The sequence below is a fragment of the Scatophagus argus genome, chromosome 13 (genome assembly GCF_020382885.2).
Source record: "Scatophagus argus isolate fScaArg1 chromosome 13, fScaArg1.pri, whole genome shotgun sequence".
NCBI classification, from domain to species: Eukaryota; Metazoa; Chordata; class Actinopteri; family Scatophagidae; genus Scatophagus; species Scatophagus argus.
Genome location: NC_058505.1, coordinates 302,472 through 317,873, shown reverse-complemented (window position 1 = coordinate 317,873; position 15,402 = coordinate 302,472). Strand labels below are relative to the sequence as shown.

At 46.7% G+C, this 15,402-nt stretch overlaps 2 protein-coding genes across 6 annotated transcripts; one reads left to right on the top strand and one right to left on the bottom strand.

The window, feature by feature from the left end:
* The first annotated feature begins 345 nt into the window (after positions 1-345).
* LOC124069854 (myb-related protein A-like) lies at positions 346-8,748 on the top strand. Of its 5 annotated transcripts, none has more exons than XM_046409341.1 (15): positions 346-678; positions 1,197-1,261; positions 1,346-1,439; positions 3,851-3,922; positions 4,100-4,195; positions 4,527-4,747; positions 5,209-5,371; positions 5,446-5,607; positions 5,724-5,831; positions 6,046-6,162; positions 6,278-6,378; positions 6,486-6,564; positions 6,654-6,743; positions 7,126-7,407; positions 7,504-8,748. In XM_046409341.1, exons 2-15 carry the CDS (start codon positions 1,236-1,238, stop codon positions 7,591-7,593), a joined length of 1,701 nt encoding a protein of 566 aa, XP_046265297.1. In that variant the 5' UTR covers positions 346-678; positions 1,197-1,235; the 3' UTR covers positions 7,594-8,748. The 5 variants fall into 5 exon arrangements, with proteins under 5 accessions (XP_046265297.1, XP_046265295.1, XP_046265294.1 ...); XM_046409339.1 differs by having other exon boundaries at positions 384-678; positions 1,200-1,261; positions 6,239-6,378; XM_046409338.1 differs by having other exon boundaries at positions 385-678; positions 6,239-6,378.
* A 618-nt stretch (positions 8,749-9,366) lies between these two features.
* Positions 9,367-13,804, bottom strand: si:dkey-97a13.12. Its single transcript, XM_046409343.1, has 5 exons — positions 12,978-13,804; positions 12,538-12,587; positions 10,676-10,843; positions 10,429-10,523; positions 9,367-9,692 (listed from the first exon to the last, which is right to left on the bottom strand). The coding sequence occupies exons 1-5, from the start codon at positions 13,042-13,044 to the stop codon at positions 9,473-9,475; spliced, it is 600 nt and encodes a 199-aa protein (XP_046265299.1). The 5' UTR covers positions 13,045-13,804; the 3' UTR covers positions 9,367-9,472.
* Positions 13,805-15,402: the final 1,598 nt, after the last annotated feature.

Genomic DNA, 15,402 nt, shown 5'->3' with positions numbered 1-15,402 from the left:
CGTTTGTTTATTTCATTCTTGTCATCTCATCTCGTTGCTGAGTATTTTACTTCTTTCCTTGCACTTATTCATTAAGGTGAATTTTATCCTTATATTTCTTTCTTTCTTTCGTTTATTTCTTTGTAAAGTTCTGTCTGTTTTGAAAAATGATTTTAAAGTAAAGTTGACCACATCCCTCTCCATGACTTCCTAGGACTGTGTGTGAATAAAGCTCCTTACATTAGTGGTAGTGGGCTCTAACGTGTTAACAGCCGTCTAGCAGCAGTTAGCGGTCACTTTAGCAGCAAGTAGACCTAAAGCTGTCTGTCCACAGGGAGGATCTGAGTTAAGGGCAGAGCAACAGAGGGAAAAATGAGGTGCTACAACGTCTATTATTTTCCCAACCTAATTTAGTTTTGTTGGTAAAATGTTATTTTATTTCTAGTCAAAATCAAATGATTTTATTAGTTAGAAAATACACGTTTCTTTTCCTTTCGTTTGTTCTCCCGCTGAGAAAGGTGACTTCCTGTATAAATAAATAACATGGATAAATAAGGGCCTTCTGCAAACAACGGAAAGTGACGGAATTGTCGGTCTCGTCCAATCAGAGGAGAGTCCTTGTGTGCTGTGATCGGAGCGCACGAGCTTTTGGAGCGGTGCGGTCTCGAGCTGGTCTTCCTCTTCCACCAACCGCCGCCGGTAAGTTTGCTGAACTCTGCCGTTGAACTCGATGAACCGGCGGGCATGCGGGCGCTGATTTAGCGGTCGTCGGAACACAAGCTGTTACCGGGCTGAAGTGACGGCGTGAGCTCCGTTTCTCCAGCTTCAAACGTCTTTTATCGCCCGGTCAGCGGCTGCCCGCAGCTGGCTAGAGCTAACACCTGTGCTAACGCCACCTAGCTTAACGTTCATCTCAAACTGGCGCGTCTTTGGTAGTTTTTAACTTTGACGAGAAACAAAATATGGGAAAGAACTGGAAGTATTTTCGTAGTCACTATTTGTTTAAACATTAAGGTGTTTACTGGCATTTATCACCAAAATAACAGCAAATTGTCATATGTGGCAAAAAAGATGTGTCCAACTGTGTTGAGATCATCAAAATGCTTGGTGGGTGAAATAATCTACCTTGAAACTGTCTCCTCTGCTGCTGTGGAAGCTGTCCAGAGGTGTGACATGACGTGGACGGTCACTGTGTGTGTGTGCTGTGTCTCTTCCAGCAGCAGTTCAGTGTGTTGGTCTGCATGTGAGCAGCAGTGATGAGCAGCAGAAGCCGCAGGTCCTGGTGAGAGCTGACCATCACACCTGTGTCACACCTGATTTACTGACTAAGAGTCTGAGCTCTAACTCGGCCTGTTTCCTGTCTCAGTACAAAGAGTCACTCCAGCTGTTTGGGACGAAAAGGGCTGGATGGACGATTTTCCAGACTGACTCTACAGAAGCCTGGATGGACAAAAGAGGAGGTGATGGTCATCGTGTTGGCACTCGGGGCTAACTGTGGCTCCTTTTCTTCAGCTGGTTCAGGCTGCTGTGCCTCTCTGTTCTGGCTCACCAACCTTTTGTGACTCAGAGCTGCTTCATGGGTGCTGAGTGGTACGAAGGGCTACCAGTCTGACACACTCCTCTGCTCAGTTTGCCTTTAGTTATATATTATTATTAATGATTAATGATACTCAGCTATGTGAAGACACTGATCACGTTAATGATTTCTCACAATAATTATCAGCAATGACTTAACAAGGTGGGAAACTGATAATATCAATATTCAACACTTTATTTCTATTAATGTCAGCAGTTATCTGTGGAGATTCTCATCCAGGTCATATTCACTCAAAGAGTTAAAGCAAGGCGTCTGCACGCCTTCACAGTCCACATGCCTTGCTTTAAATTGCTTTGACCTTTTTACAATGTTAAAATTGTAATCTGGTGTGTAACTTGACACTGCAACTCTGAGTGAGTCCTGCAGATGTGCGTCAGTGATAGATATATAGATACTTTATTGATCCCGAGGGAAACTCAAGGTGAGGCGTGTTCTGTGTTTGTTCTTGATGAAGTTCGTGTCAGAAAACGCTGAGTCACAGAGATGGGTCGAAGCCTTCACAGCTGCTGTGCATACGCCACTCTACTTTTCTGTTGGCTTTGAGGTGGAGGTCATTTTGCAAAGTTACAATTTAAATCTCCACCTGTCCAGCATCCAAGCTGAACGTTGCACTTAGTCGCTCAGCAGTGCATCTTATGTCCACGTTCATGAAAGGATTGGAAATGAATGACACGCATGGCTCAAGCCGATCAAGGTCACAAAACCTGGTCTCAAACTCTGAATAGTCTGTCTGACTGGACAGTACTTTTCTGCAACTTTGTCAAATGTCTCAGATGTAGAAGCATTGTCTTTCAGCACCGACTGCACAGAGGGAAAGTGCAGCACCTTTTCTTCTCTAAATGCACAGAGAAAATGTTTAAAGTACTTATCATATCAACAACAGTCCTATCTTTTCCTTGAAGCTCGCAGTTCAAGTGGTTTAGTTTCCCAGTAATGTCCGTCAAAAATGCAAGGTCAAGTGTCCGCTCTGTGTCGTCTAGCAGCGAGACGTCTTTGCCTTTGGACTGGATGAACTCTTTGATTTCACCCAAAAGTGACAAAAAACGAAGCAAAACTCGTCGTCCGCTGAGCCATCGGATTTCTGTGTGTTGCAGCATCACATTCAGCCGACATCTCCTCCAGTAGCGCTTTGAATGTCCTGTGCTGTTAGTTTATGATTCATGTGCCCAAAGCACATCCCTTTTTTTGCACGTATTGTCTCAACATGCTGTGGCCTAGAAGCGGCTTGTGATCGGAGGGTCACTGGTTCGATTCCCCCACCGGACGGGCAAGAAAAATTTGGATGTGGTGAAAACACTTTATGGTGTTGGAGTGATTAATGTGAAAAATGCTCCCCCCCCCCATTAGCCAGCTGATGTGCCCTTGAGCAAGGCACTTAACCCCCCAATATGCTCCCCGGGCGCTTGATGCTGCCCACTGCTCCTGTGTGTGTTTCACTGCATGTAATTTACTGGGTGTTGCATGTGTGTGTTCAACTAAGGATGGGATAAATGCAGTAGTAAAATTCAGTATGTGTGTATGTAAAAATATATATATACTGCCTATAAAGTGATACTTCTTCTTCTTCTTCTTCTTTATCACAAAATGCGTAGCTCTAAACGAGGCTTCTTTCGCTTTTTGGGCTTTTTTCTCCGGCCTCGTGAAAAAAGACTGCTGCTTACCCACAGCTGCCTTGAGCTCAGGGGCTTTTTCTGGCCGCGGCGCGCTTCCCAGGGGGTAGTTAGCATGGCGGCTTTTGTGACACGTAGTCAAGTGTCGCCGCGTTGTGCCGCTTTGCCGTTGCCACAGTCAAATGAGACACACGCAGGTTTCTTTCACAGTAGTAAAAAAGAACTCTTCCTCCAATTCACTGTGAAAATGATAAGTTTTCTCTCTTTTTCGAGCCGTTTTTGGGGTAACAAAGCGCATTCAGCGCCCCATCTTCGCTGCACCCGCCAGCTTCTCTCCACACACGTGAAAGTTTTGTCATGCACACAATACTGACCTTCACCTAAACTTATCTAAACTTCATGTATAATAAAGATATTTTTAATTATTTTGTTTTTAAGATATTGCCATTTTCAAATCTATGTAAATGCAAGTGTGATTTAAAAAGAATAGCAGCAGAATGAAATTAAATTTTAGACGCAGCTCACTAGTCAATTTTTAAAACGGGCCTGTGGGCGACTCATGTGGTCCTTGGAGGCCACCTGGTGGTCATGAGGAGTACTGCTGTAACTTGTATCAGTGTGTGCTCAGAACTGAGATGATGATGACGATGTTGTTCCTCCTCAGGATGAGAAGCTGCTCAGATTGGTGAAAGAGTTTGGATCAAACAGCTGGTCTTCAGTTTCTCCCCATTTTAAAGTGAGTAGTTGTGTGTGTGTGTGTGTGTGTGTGTGTGTGCATGCGTGCGCGTGTGTGTTGACACGCGTTATCATTAACACAGCCATTCATCCATACTGCAGTCTGACATGGTTACCATGGAGATAACAGCTCTGTGCTGATGTGAGTGTTAACTGCTGCTGAGTGTGTGTGTCTCAGGGTCAGAGGTCACAGGCGGAGTGTCAGCGGAGGTGGCAGCAGATAAAGAACCCAGAGCTGGTCAAAGGTCCCTGGACTCAGGAGGAGGATGAGCGGGTAAAGACACTCGCAGTGCTGATACTACAGAACACTTCAGAACGACTGCTGCGTCCTTCCTGTTCGCTTTGTGTCGCTGTTATGTATAATCCTGATCCACTGCTCACAGAGAACTGAAGTATGAGCAGATCTGAGATCTGCTCGTCTCAAACAGAGAATCAGAAACAGGCTCGTCTCTGCAGGCCGACTTGACGTAACCAACCAGTTCAGCACAGTTCATTAGAATTATGTGCAGCTCTTAAAACGAAGAGTGTTTTCATCACCGTGCACGCATGCGGCTCTTCAGCTTCATATGAACTCATCATACGTTGTGATGTCACTTCCTGTGCAGGTGATCGATCTTGTCCAGAAGTACGGAGTGAAGCGCTGGTCGCTTATTGCCAAACACCTGCACAGTCGTAATGGGAAGCAGTGCCGCGAGCGCTGGCACAACCACCTGAACCCGACAGTGAAGAAGAGCAGCTGGACGCTGGACGAGGACCGCATCATCTGTCAGGCCCACAGACTGCTGGGAAACCGCTGGGCCGAAATCTCCAAACTACTGCCCGGCAGGTACCTCGTCCGCTGGCTGTCCTGTCCGTCCTCTGCTGTCTACTACTACTGTCTTACCAGTGTGCCAGTAAAGATGAAAAGTTTGTCTGATGGTTGTTGCTGTAGGGGAGACCTTGTTGTCTTGCACACGGTGACCTTGAAAGGACACCTCAGACCGAGAGTTCAGCGTCCATCAGGCGTGGCGGTGGACGTTTTCCTCTGGGACTCTGTCTTGTGTCGGGGGTTCTGTGTCTGGTTCCTCCACCTCTCCTCTTTACTGTGCAGGTCTTGTGCAGCTTCTCTTTCATGTATTTGGGTGGTTGTGGTTTTCTTCTTTGGTTGTGTTTTCAGTTGGGCTTCATTCAGTGACGATGGGTCTTCTTGTAGCTCCATGTGGACTTCACTGGGTGGGGTCTCAATCTGGGACAAGGAGTTCAGATGTTTGATGTGAGTGAAGAAGCCGGCATGTCTTTTATTCTCAGGACTGATAACTCCATCAAAAACCACTGGAACTCCACCCTGAAGAGGAAGGTGGAGAAGGAGGGATACCTGCATGTCTTACACCTCCACAACTTCTCCATCACCTCCTCTGACTCCTCCAACTGCTCCTCTTTCTCCAGCAGACGAGCATCCAGCACAGCCAAGGTCGCCATCCACCCATCCACCCTCCTCCATCCACACAGCAGCCACCGTGATAACAGTATTCATGTCTCCTCCAGCAGGCCGACAGTCTGTCCACCCTGAAGGACGAATCCAGCTGCACCTCCATCGATCAGAGCATGCGTGGACACCATAGCAACCACGCCCACCTGTCCGTCTGTGTCGCCGCCTCCTCCTCAGGTTACAGCTCCGCTCTGAGCATGTGCGAGCTGAAAACCAGTGTATGTGTCCTGCTGAATCTTTTGTACACTTTGTTTTGATTCAGTGGATTGTGTGTCATGTTCTCCCTTTGAGCTCTGAAGAGGTCAGGCTGCGATTAAACCTGTTTTCATCACAGAACCCAGAGACCTGGAGCCAGTGTCTACAGGAAGGGGCCTCATCGCTGTCCACCCGCCTGTACAGAGACGCCTCCGATCCAACAGTCATCGATCTGAGCAGGACTTACGTAAGACTAAAAACATGTGGTTTCCACCAACTGTGTGTAAAAACCAGGCCGCCACCACCTCCTCCCTCCCTGTTCCTGAATTCACACAAGCTGCACAGTGAGAAGATCCCTCAGCCTGACCCGGTCGCCAGCAGCCCCAAAAGCCAGCTCTGAACGAACACAGGAAGTCAGTAATTCAGGTTCCTTCTGTGTCACATTGTGTTGTTGTCTCCAGGTGACAAGTCTGAAGGATCAGCTGGGGAACACTGAACATGGAGCCTCCTTCATGGACTCCACCTCCTGCTGGAGCAGAAGGAGCCTGCAGGGAGCTCTGAGCTTCTCCCCCTCTGAGGTGAGGACATGTCTCTGCTGTCTGTCCTCACCTGGACCTGTCCCCTGACCAACTGACTGCTGTCTGTCTCTCTCAGTTCTTCAGTGTGTGTGGTGCTGATGATTTGAAGTTGCAGGGTCCAGTTCTCACCTCCACCCCCATCTGTTCCCTCAAACACTCCACCAACACCACCCACGAAGACTCCTGTATGCACTGCCGTCACAGACACTCCACCCAGTAGGTGACCCTCTGCACCACACACACATTTGCTCTGATAACGTCTCGTCTCTCCGTCTTTACTGAGACGCATTTAGTGACACGTGACAGAAAAGTGTTGTGTTCAGGACATCCACGGAGATCAGAGAGCTGCTAATGTCAGCTCCTCCAACACCGACGCCGCTGAAGATCAGCAGGCAGGACGAGGTGATCATCAGCACGTCTCAGACTGTCCTCATGTCAGAGTGTCACAGTGTACAGCCAGAGTTCACACCTGGAGTGTGTTTGTGCTTCAGGTGTCAGTTTGTCCGAGCAGGATGATGAACCTGCCGTGGGAGGAGCACAGTGCTGAGGCCTACAGCCAGCTGTCGAGCAGCAGCTCTGAGGTCAGTAGCGCACACACACACACACTTCACATGTTCTTATAATCATGCATTGATGCTGTCATACATCACGTGTGTATTTGCTCACATGATGTGAACAAATGAAGTCCAGTAAGTCCAGTAAGCAGTACAGAGCCGACACATTCAGTCGGTTCAGTTTGGTGGGATCGTCTCTGATGAGATCATTCAGGCTCCTTCAGTGTCAGTTAAAGGAGCAGACTGTAAGATATGTCCAGAATTAGAAGGTCGCTCCAAAGTTACACCAGAAGAGCTGCTCACGGCTCTCCGAGCCGTGGTGTGGCTATAGCTAAAGGCTACAGTTAGCTCAGACTGGACTGTCTGGACGGGGATGACAGCAGGTGCTTCTTCACGTTATGTCCCCCAGGTTCAGGGAGAGAGTCTGCTGAGCCCCATCCTGCAGGTCCACACAGAGTCCAGCTCTGTCTCACAGGTCCGCACAGAGACCAGCTCTGTCTTACGGGATCAGGGGGAGTCCATCTCCTCCATGCAGCAGCAGGTCCAGCAGACAGAGTCCACCTCTGCGCCAGGCTGTGATGACTTTGGCTGCTTCCTGTTGGAGGGACAGATGGAGGTGTGGTGGTCCCAGCAGACTGTGGGTTACCTGCACTCTCCAGAATGTCCTGCGTACAGACTGAACCCCCTCGAGGTGAGGACGGAGGTCTGTGTGGCTCCGGATCAAACATGACCACCATCAGCATGTGCAGGTCTGACTGCACTGTTTCTGTGACGGTTGTGTTGGCAGCTGAGCGGTGACCTGCAGGTGGTGATGTTTGGGAAAACAGACGATCAGCTGAGTCTGACGGAGCAGGCCCGGCTCTACATGGAGGCCTGATCCCCGTCTGGCACCGGCCCGTGAGTCCGCCGCCACACTCCTGCCCTGATGTGAGTGCATAAGAGTCTGAATGAGCTTTGCTGAACACCCTGAGGATCGGTTCAGGTGGTTTTCCAGGGGTCCATTCCACATCAGGTCGCAGCCCAAACCAGAGTTACTTTGACTGGTGTTGAGTTGTGACAGCCAGATGAGGTCCTGGTGGTCGTGTTGAGTTTGAGTTCACATCGCGGCTCCAAAAAGCTGATGTGATGTGCTTTTCAGAGAAACTTACTTCCTTCACCGTCATCATCGGCAGCAGTTTTTATGTGAGAGAAATCAGCTCCTTTCATTATTCTTATTATTGTTATTAGAAACTGATTATTACCAGCCTGCTGAGTCATCCTGTGAATCATGAGTCAGCATTTTATTTGTATTTTAGTCTGCGTACCTTCACTGCACTGAGTCGGTTTATAAAACTGATGTTTTATTTATTTACTTAGCAGTTAACAGGAAACTTCAGCCGTTTTATCATTTGATTTTATTGTACTTTTATTAAAACTGCCTTTTAACAAAAGCAATTTTTTTAGAATTTTAAACCATCTTTTTAATGTGTTATTTCTCATAGTTTTCCTGAGGATGTCAGAGCTGCTTTGTAGATTTAATATACTTTTAATTTCTACATAAATTCTAGATTTTGGATTATACCGTCTTTAAGCATTGATGTACACGCTGACTTATTTATGTGTTTATTTCTTGAAATGGGGCTACTCGATATTTAAAATGCTCAAATCTTTTTTTGTTTTTTACACTTTATATTTCAAGCTAACTTTTGCACTTTTGGCACTTTGGCTTTTTGAATGTTATTTTATTTTTTTCAACAAGAAAAATAAGCCTTAAATTTCAGAACAGAATTGAACTGAACTGAATTTATGTAGTGACTGAATATTCATTTAAATTGGTTGTTGTAATTAGAATGAAAACATAATTAGAGAGAATGAATTCAGTCAACATTTTTTCATTTATTTAACTCACACACACGAACATCTGAGCAGGATTTTATTTGTCAGTCTGTTGGATTTTCTGCTGTCACACGTGATGTGCAATTAAGTCCACTGAGTGAACGTGACTGTTTTTGATTTGCTGATGAATGTTAATAAAAAATGCTCTGGACTGTTATCGTCTTTTCACACATTCAGCACTTCCCATCCAGCGCTCGGCCATTCGCTCACACTCTCCACGTTCCGCCTGCTGAGCCGCCTCAAGGCGCCTCCACGTGTGAAACAGTTCACAGTCCTGAAGTTTGTTCTTTATCAGATCAGAAACCTGACTCGGACTTGACGTGGGCAAGTTGGGGGAACTTAAACTCAGTCTTTTAAGACTTGAAGACGGCCTTTTTAACCGACAATGGACTCACTGACAAACATGTCAGTCAAACATGATCAGCACATGCCTGACATGGCACTAGGATCCGATCTCTGGGATTCAGAACTTGAGCTGTGACTCAAACACAACCTTAGAGTCTAGAACAGGAGGTCCTCAGCAATCCGGACGTGACTTCAGCAAATCTGAATTAATCATAGCGACGTGGATTTGGCCTTGGTGAGTCTTTCAAAGCCCCATTGACTCAGAGGTGACTCAGTGACTCGAACTTGACCTCAGCCAGCACAGGAGACTCCACTCGGATGTGACGTCAGGGACTAAAAGTGTCAAGGAGCTTCAGCTGAGCAGCTTAGACCTGAAGGACCTGTAGGTCAAAGGTTTTGTGGCTCCACTGGAACTTGGTTTTCTCTTGAGTACGATTTGTTCCTATGTCTAAGATCAGTAGATAATTAAAAAAGATGAAAACATTTTTCCTTGTTTTGGAGAGGCCTGACTCATTGCAGATCAGCAGAACTGCAGTCTAGTCCGGCTGGAAGGCAGGGTTGACGGAGCCATTCTCCTGAGGGTGGTGGGGAAGGTGGGGGCAGCTCTTCCTCCTTGACTTGGCCAGGACGCGGTGAAGGAGGCTGGGGGAGCTGTGAGGAGGCGCTGCAGACGGTCGCCGTCCTGCCGAGGACCCGTTCGGTCCCTGCGGCCATCGGACGCTGTCTTTCCTCAGCAGCTTCGGAGTACTGCGACCACTGCAGGAAGAATAAATCGTGAATGAACTTCACCGACATCCACTTCTGCTTCTGACTTTGTACACCACCTGTTACTGTCACAAACAAGATTATTAGAAAGTTAACGATAAATCATTGAACTGGAAACACGCTGAACTCTACAAGAAGCAGGAAGTAAATGAAGTGCTGACGTGACTGTGAAGGCAGCACATCAAGGCAAGAGTCTCGTAAACCAGGTGCTCTTAAATAAAAAATCTGGTGTTGGGGCTTTCAGTTATGTGTAATATGTGAATGAAAGCTATTGGCCTGACAATCAGACAAACAAAACATTTTTAAACAGTGAAAACCTGCTTGTTCTGGTTTTTATTTATGCCTTCTGAGTTGAGGTTTTGCTGACTTGTCTTTGCCTACCAGTTTTTACTCTACTTGTTTTTGTGCCTTTTGTTTTGAAAGTTTGCAAATCACTGAAAATATTCTTAATTCAGTTTTTATGATGTTAAATAAAAATGTTCTAACTGATGTATAAAGAAAGTTGTGTTCAGATGTGTGGTTTATTTATTTATTTTAGATTTATACTTACCTTGTTCTTTATCCTATTTTTATATCTTTCACTTTTCTTTCTTGGTCGGGAAAACTGCAAGTGCAAAGTGTGTACGAAAAAGAATTTTCCTTCGGGGATAAATAAAGGAATTCTGATTCTGATTCTGATGAAATATGCTCAGACTGCCTGACTGTCATGTGATGTTGGTGTAGTTACCTTGTGTAACCACAGGGGGCGTCTGCTGTGGTCACAACGACCGGTACTGACCCTCTCCTCAACAGCGTGGGTGTGGCTCTGGATGGAAGACCGCCCTGCAGCATAAAAGACCGTGTTACATCACAGCAGGCCCGCCAGCCAATCAGGTGCCGAGTTTATTTCACGACAGACCAGTAAACCCAGTAGGTGTAAACCTCGTAGATCCAGTAGACTCCATAGACCCAGCAGACCAGGTGGTTGTTGTTACCTGGAGCGGTTCCACGCAGGCTGCAGGGAAGTAACCCTCATTTCCATTTGTGAGCCGTCCGAACCACCAGACATCGTCTTGTTTAAACAGAACCTGGATCAGGTCTCCTCGGTTAAGGTCCAGCTCCTTCAGCCAGCGGGACTGGTTCTGCATCGTCGCCACCACCACCTGTCAGTCAGAGTCCAGAGCCGATGTAGATCAATGTGTGTCTGCAGCCACTCAGACTTCATCTGTGGAAAAACTAAAGCCCTAAAAAACACCTTAATTTGAGAAGCTCTCGATGAACAAATCGTTGACTGGATCGAGTAAAGGGAACTTAAACGTAAAAAAATATCTTCACTCTACTTTAAAGGGAACTTAAATTTCCGATCAAGGTGAAGTCAGGGTCTCGCCTCAGACCTGGAGTTGATGAAAACCCTTAAAACTTTAAAGATGTCCCGTATCAAGTCACACTGCTGCCTGAGTTTGAGTGAATTTTGTTTTTTATTGTGTTGTTGACAGTTATTATTGGATCATTTCACCAGATGACAGACAGGTAACGTCCAGCACCTTGTTCATGCTCCTCCCTCTCTGCTGAGGAACACGTTCTTATCATTAAACTGTGAATTAAACCTGCTGACGATGACCTCATCTGATCCGCATCACAGGAAGCCACAGCCGATTGGTTAATCAGAGTCATTCATCAGCGTGTCACTTTCAATCTGCTCTAAATAGCTGCTGCTGCTCAGCTCAGCAGGCCGTGAATACACAGAGGTCAGAGGTCACGTTGATGTAACGCCGCTTAACACACACACTCAGAGTTAATCTGAACGTGAAGTTTGTTTTCACATTTCTGTCCTCTTTTCATTCCGCTCTAACCAATCACTGACTGTCGTGTCAACGTGCAGTCAGCATCGTCTTCACTCCAGCCAAAAGCTGAGGATGGATCACTGAGCAGTCCGAGTCCAGGACCCCGTGGTAAAGACCACCGCGAGAGCCTCAAAGAGCCACGGAACCAGCAGAAGGAGGATCTCTGCTGTGAACACACTGATTCAGAGGGAGACGTTCGTGTGTTTTCAGGAGAAATTAAAGTGTGATTGAGGGGTTGTGGTGTCTGTTTGCAGCCGGATGCTTTAGTCAGCTGCTGATGGACTCTGAGGACATCCAGTCAGTGGTTCACAGTCTTCTCTGATTTCAGCCATTCATGTCCAGAAGGTTTAGCTTCGCTTTTAGTCGTCACCTGTTTGTTCATCTCTTAAAACCATCAGTTCATTGTTAATCAATAACTCAACAACCGAACAATGACATCACAACCCTGCTGTGACGAAGCTCCTTCACATTAGCTTGTGACATTTGAGCGATTTCAGATGTTTATCTGTTACACTGACCGATCGGTTATCTCACCCGCCTCTGATACTTCAAGCTTCAAAGTTCAACCATTTATCAACAGGTTTGACTGACCCGTTTAACCTTTACTTTAGTTACCTCAGTTCAGTCACTGATCTGTGCTCATGTCATGATCCACCTGCTGACCATTTGCACTGTTTACCTCACCTACTTGCACTACACTTCCACCCTGCACTACCTCACTTTTGGACTACCTCAAGAACCATATTTATTTTACTTATTTTATTTTGTTTTACCTTATTCTATTTTATTTTATTCTACTATTATATGTTACTTGTTCTTATGTTCTATGTATGCACCAATCACCAAGACAAATTCCTAGTAATGTGAAACCTCTTCACTCTTTAATCTGTCCTCTCTGTCCTCTCTGTGGGGTCTCAGCTGGCTTGAGACGCGGACATTCAGTCCAGCACAAACCTCTGACCTGTTTTCATTTAATCTCTCTGGCTGAGAAAAGTTTCACATGGTAACTTTACCTTTTCTGCCTCCACCTGTCTTGTCCTCGTCCTCGATGTCGATCTGCACACTGACAGAGACACAGATGTGGACACAGACAGAGACACAGACACAAACAGAGAAACAGAGAAACCCCACCTGGTCTGTGTGTGTGTGTGTGTGTGTGTGTGTGTGCTGACCCACCTGGTCTGTGTGTGTGTGTGTGTGTGCTGACCCACCTGGTCTCGGTGTGTGTGTGTGCTGACCCACCTGGTCTCTGTGTGTGTGTGTGTGTGTGTGTGCTGACCCACCTGGTCTCGGTGTGTGTGTGTGCTGACCCACCTGGTCTCTGTGTGTGTGTGTGTGTGTGTGCTGACCCACCTGGTCTGTGTGTGTGTGTGTGTGTGTGTGTGTGTGTGTGCTGACCCACCTGGTCTGTGTGTGTGTGTGTGTGTGTGTGTGTGTGTGTGTGCTGACCCACCTTGCGGGGAGAGGACGGTGGTGTAAACCTCAAACTGTTGGTTGCTCTGCCTGTAGATCTGCTGCATGCTGCTCTGCTCTCTCTCTCTCTCTCTCTCACACACACACACACACTGAGCTTAAATACCTGCACTCTCTAATCTTGTTGTGTGTGTGTGTTACAGACACACACACACTGAAGAATCCTATTGGCTGTCAGGATTTTCATGTACCTGACTCAGAGTCAGAGTATCTCGTTATGAGGTGTCACACGTGTGCGAGAATGTTCCAGATTTTATGATCCAGACTTGCTGTATACACTGCAGTAATACCACAGTGTACTACTACAGTGTAATACCAGAGTACTGTGTATGTCATGAGGCTGAACAGGAAGTCCTGTCATATTTCATATTTGCCTGTAAATGTAAAATAAACGTGCCACAGCAGACTTTCGGAGACACAAACACAACTCTTCGTGCACCAAACTGAAAACTGTCAGGACCAACAACACAACCCTGAGGGACTCCAGACGTAAATACTGACTGTCAGTGTGACGAACAGGTGCAAAATGTTAGTCGTTTTCTGTGTCAGATTTGATAAACTGATAAACAGGATCATTAAAGATTAGTTTACTCGACAGAAACTGTGTGACCAACAGAGGACCGACTGAAAAGACTCCACAGATTCTCAACAGGTGAGCTCAGGTGTGCGTGTCACTTCAGGGTCACTCTGTGTTTGCTCACTTTCTGCTCTCAGGTTAAACCAGTTAAACACAGTCAGATCAGGTTTACGTAACAGCTGTTCCTGGATCAGATTAAACTGGATTAAAACAAGTCTTTTTGAAGAAACACACACACACACACACAGACACACACACTCCAGCTGTGGAAAGATGCTAAGTACACTTACTGTACTTAAGTACAGTTAAAAGTACACGTACTCCAGCCCATGTCAGAGGGAAATACTCTACTGCAGTACATAACGTAATACCTTCAGTTACTTTGCAGATGGGTGGCGATAATCTCGGTCTGTCGCTGTTACATCTGACAGAACTTTTGCTGTCTGTGCCTTCAGCAGGTAAGATAAGAATAAGATAATCCTTTATAAGTCCCATAACTGGGAAATTGCAGTATTACAGCAGCAAACAGGATATGGAGGGTGCAAAGCCTGCAGTGATAAGAGAAGGATGAGCATTCAAACAGAATAAATACACAGGAAACAAGTACCTGCAGCTGTACACAGTACAGAAAAGAAAAAGACTGTTCTACTAGAGTCCCTCAAGTTATGATTAGTGGATGGATTGATTATTGTACTGATTTGTTTCAGGAAAGACTAAGTATGTATGTGCTGATCCTAGTAGTCGTGTTACATGAGTAAAGATTATTTCATAATTATTACTGCACATGTAATAAGGTCTGGTGTGACCATTTGTCCCATTATTACACATGATTTATTGTCCAGTTAACACATTCAACATCTCAAACGTCCAGTCTATCAGCTGTGCTTGTTGTGGAGTCTGACAGCAGGGGGCAGGAAGGAGCGGCGGTACCTCCTCCACACAGAGCGGGTGTAGCAGTCTGTCACTGAAGGAGCTGCCCAGTGCTGTCAGAGTGTCCTGCATGGGGTGGGAGGGGGTCTCCAGCATGGACGACAGCTTGGCTATCGTCCTCCTGTCACCCACCTCGTCCACTGAGTCCAGGGGGCAGCCCAGGACTGAGGCGGCCCTCCTCACCGGTCTGTCCAGCCTCTTTTTGTCCCGGGCAGAGATGCTGCCTGCCTAGCAGACCACATGATAAAAGATGGCTGATGCCACCACAGAGTCATAGGAGCTCCTGAGGAGTGGACCCTGTGTTCCAAAGGCCCTCAGTCTCCTGAGCAGGTAGAGTCTGCTCTTGAGGTGAACGCCCAGGTACTTGTAGGAGATGACTCTCTCAATGTCTGTTCCCTGGATGTTCACCAGTGTGGGTGGGGTGTGTTGGCACCTGCTGAAGTCCACCACCAGCTCCTGGCACCAGTCCACGAATCCTTGAACGAGTTCTCTGTACTCTCGGTCGTCTCCGTTCATGATGAGGCCGACGATCGCAGAGTCGTCTGAGAACTTCTGTAGGTGGCAGGTTGGGGTGTTGTACCTGAAATCACAGGTGTAGAGAGTGAACAGAAAGGGAGCCAGAACTGTTCCCTGTGGTGCTCCTGTGCTACAGAGAAGCATGTCAGACTCACCGCTCTGCATCCTCACATACGGTGGCCTGTTTGTCAGGTAGTCCACGGTCCAGGCACTGAGGTGGTGGTCTACTCCTGCACACTCCAGCTTGTCTCCCAGCAGGGTGGGCTGGCAGAGCAGAGTAAATCACCTGCTCAATGACCTCGGAGGCCTCATCTGCTTCCAAGATTGTGACCTTGTTTTTGGGCTTACCTTGATCACAGGTGAGCTTAGTAAGTTAGTAACG

Excerpts from the sequence above, each read along its gene's own strand:
- LOC124069854 (XM_046409339.1), top strand. The coding sequence starts at position 1,236 with ATGAGCAGCAGAAGCCGCAGGTCCTG. Across the intron at positions 3,923-4,099 it reads CAGTTTCTCCCCATTTTAAA|GGTCAGAGGTCACAGGCGGA; the intron begins GTGAGTAGTTGT and ends TGTGTGTCTCAG. Across the intron at positions 6,163-6,238 it reads TGAGCTTCTCCCCCTCTGAG|TTCTTCAGTGTGTGTGGTGC; the intron begins GTGAGGACATGT and ends TGTCTCTCTCAG.
- si:dkey-97a13.12 (XM_046409343.1), bottom strand. The coding sequence starts at position 13,044 with ATGCAGCAGATCTACAGGCAGAGCAACCAACAGTTTGAGGTTTACACC. Across the intron at positions 10,524-10,675 it reads CCTGCGTGGAACCGCTCCAG|GGCGGTCTTCCATCCAGAGC; the intron begins GTAACAACAACC and ends TTTATGCTGCAG. Across the intron at positions 9,693-10,428 it reads GCCCCCTGTGGTTACACAAG|TGGTCGCAGTACTCCGAAGC; the intron begins GTAACTACACCA and ends TTCTTCCTGCAG.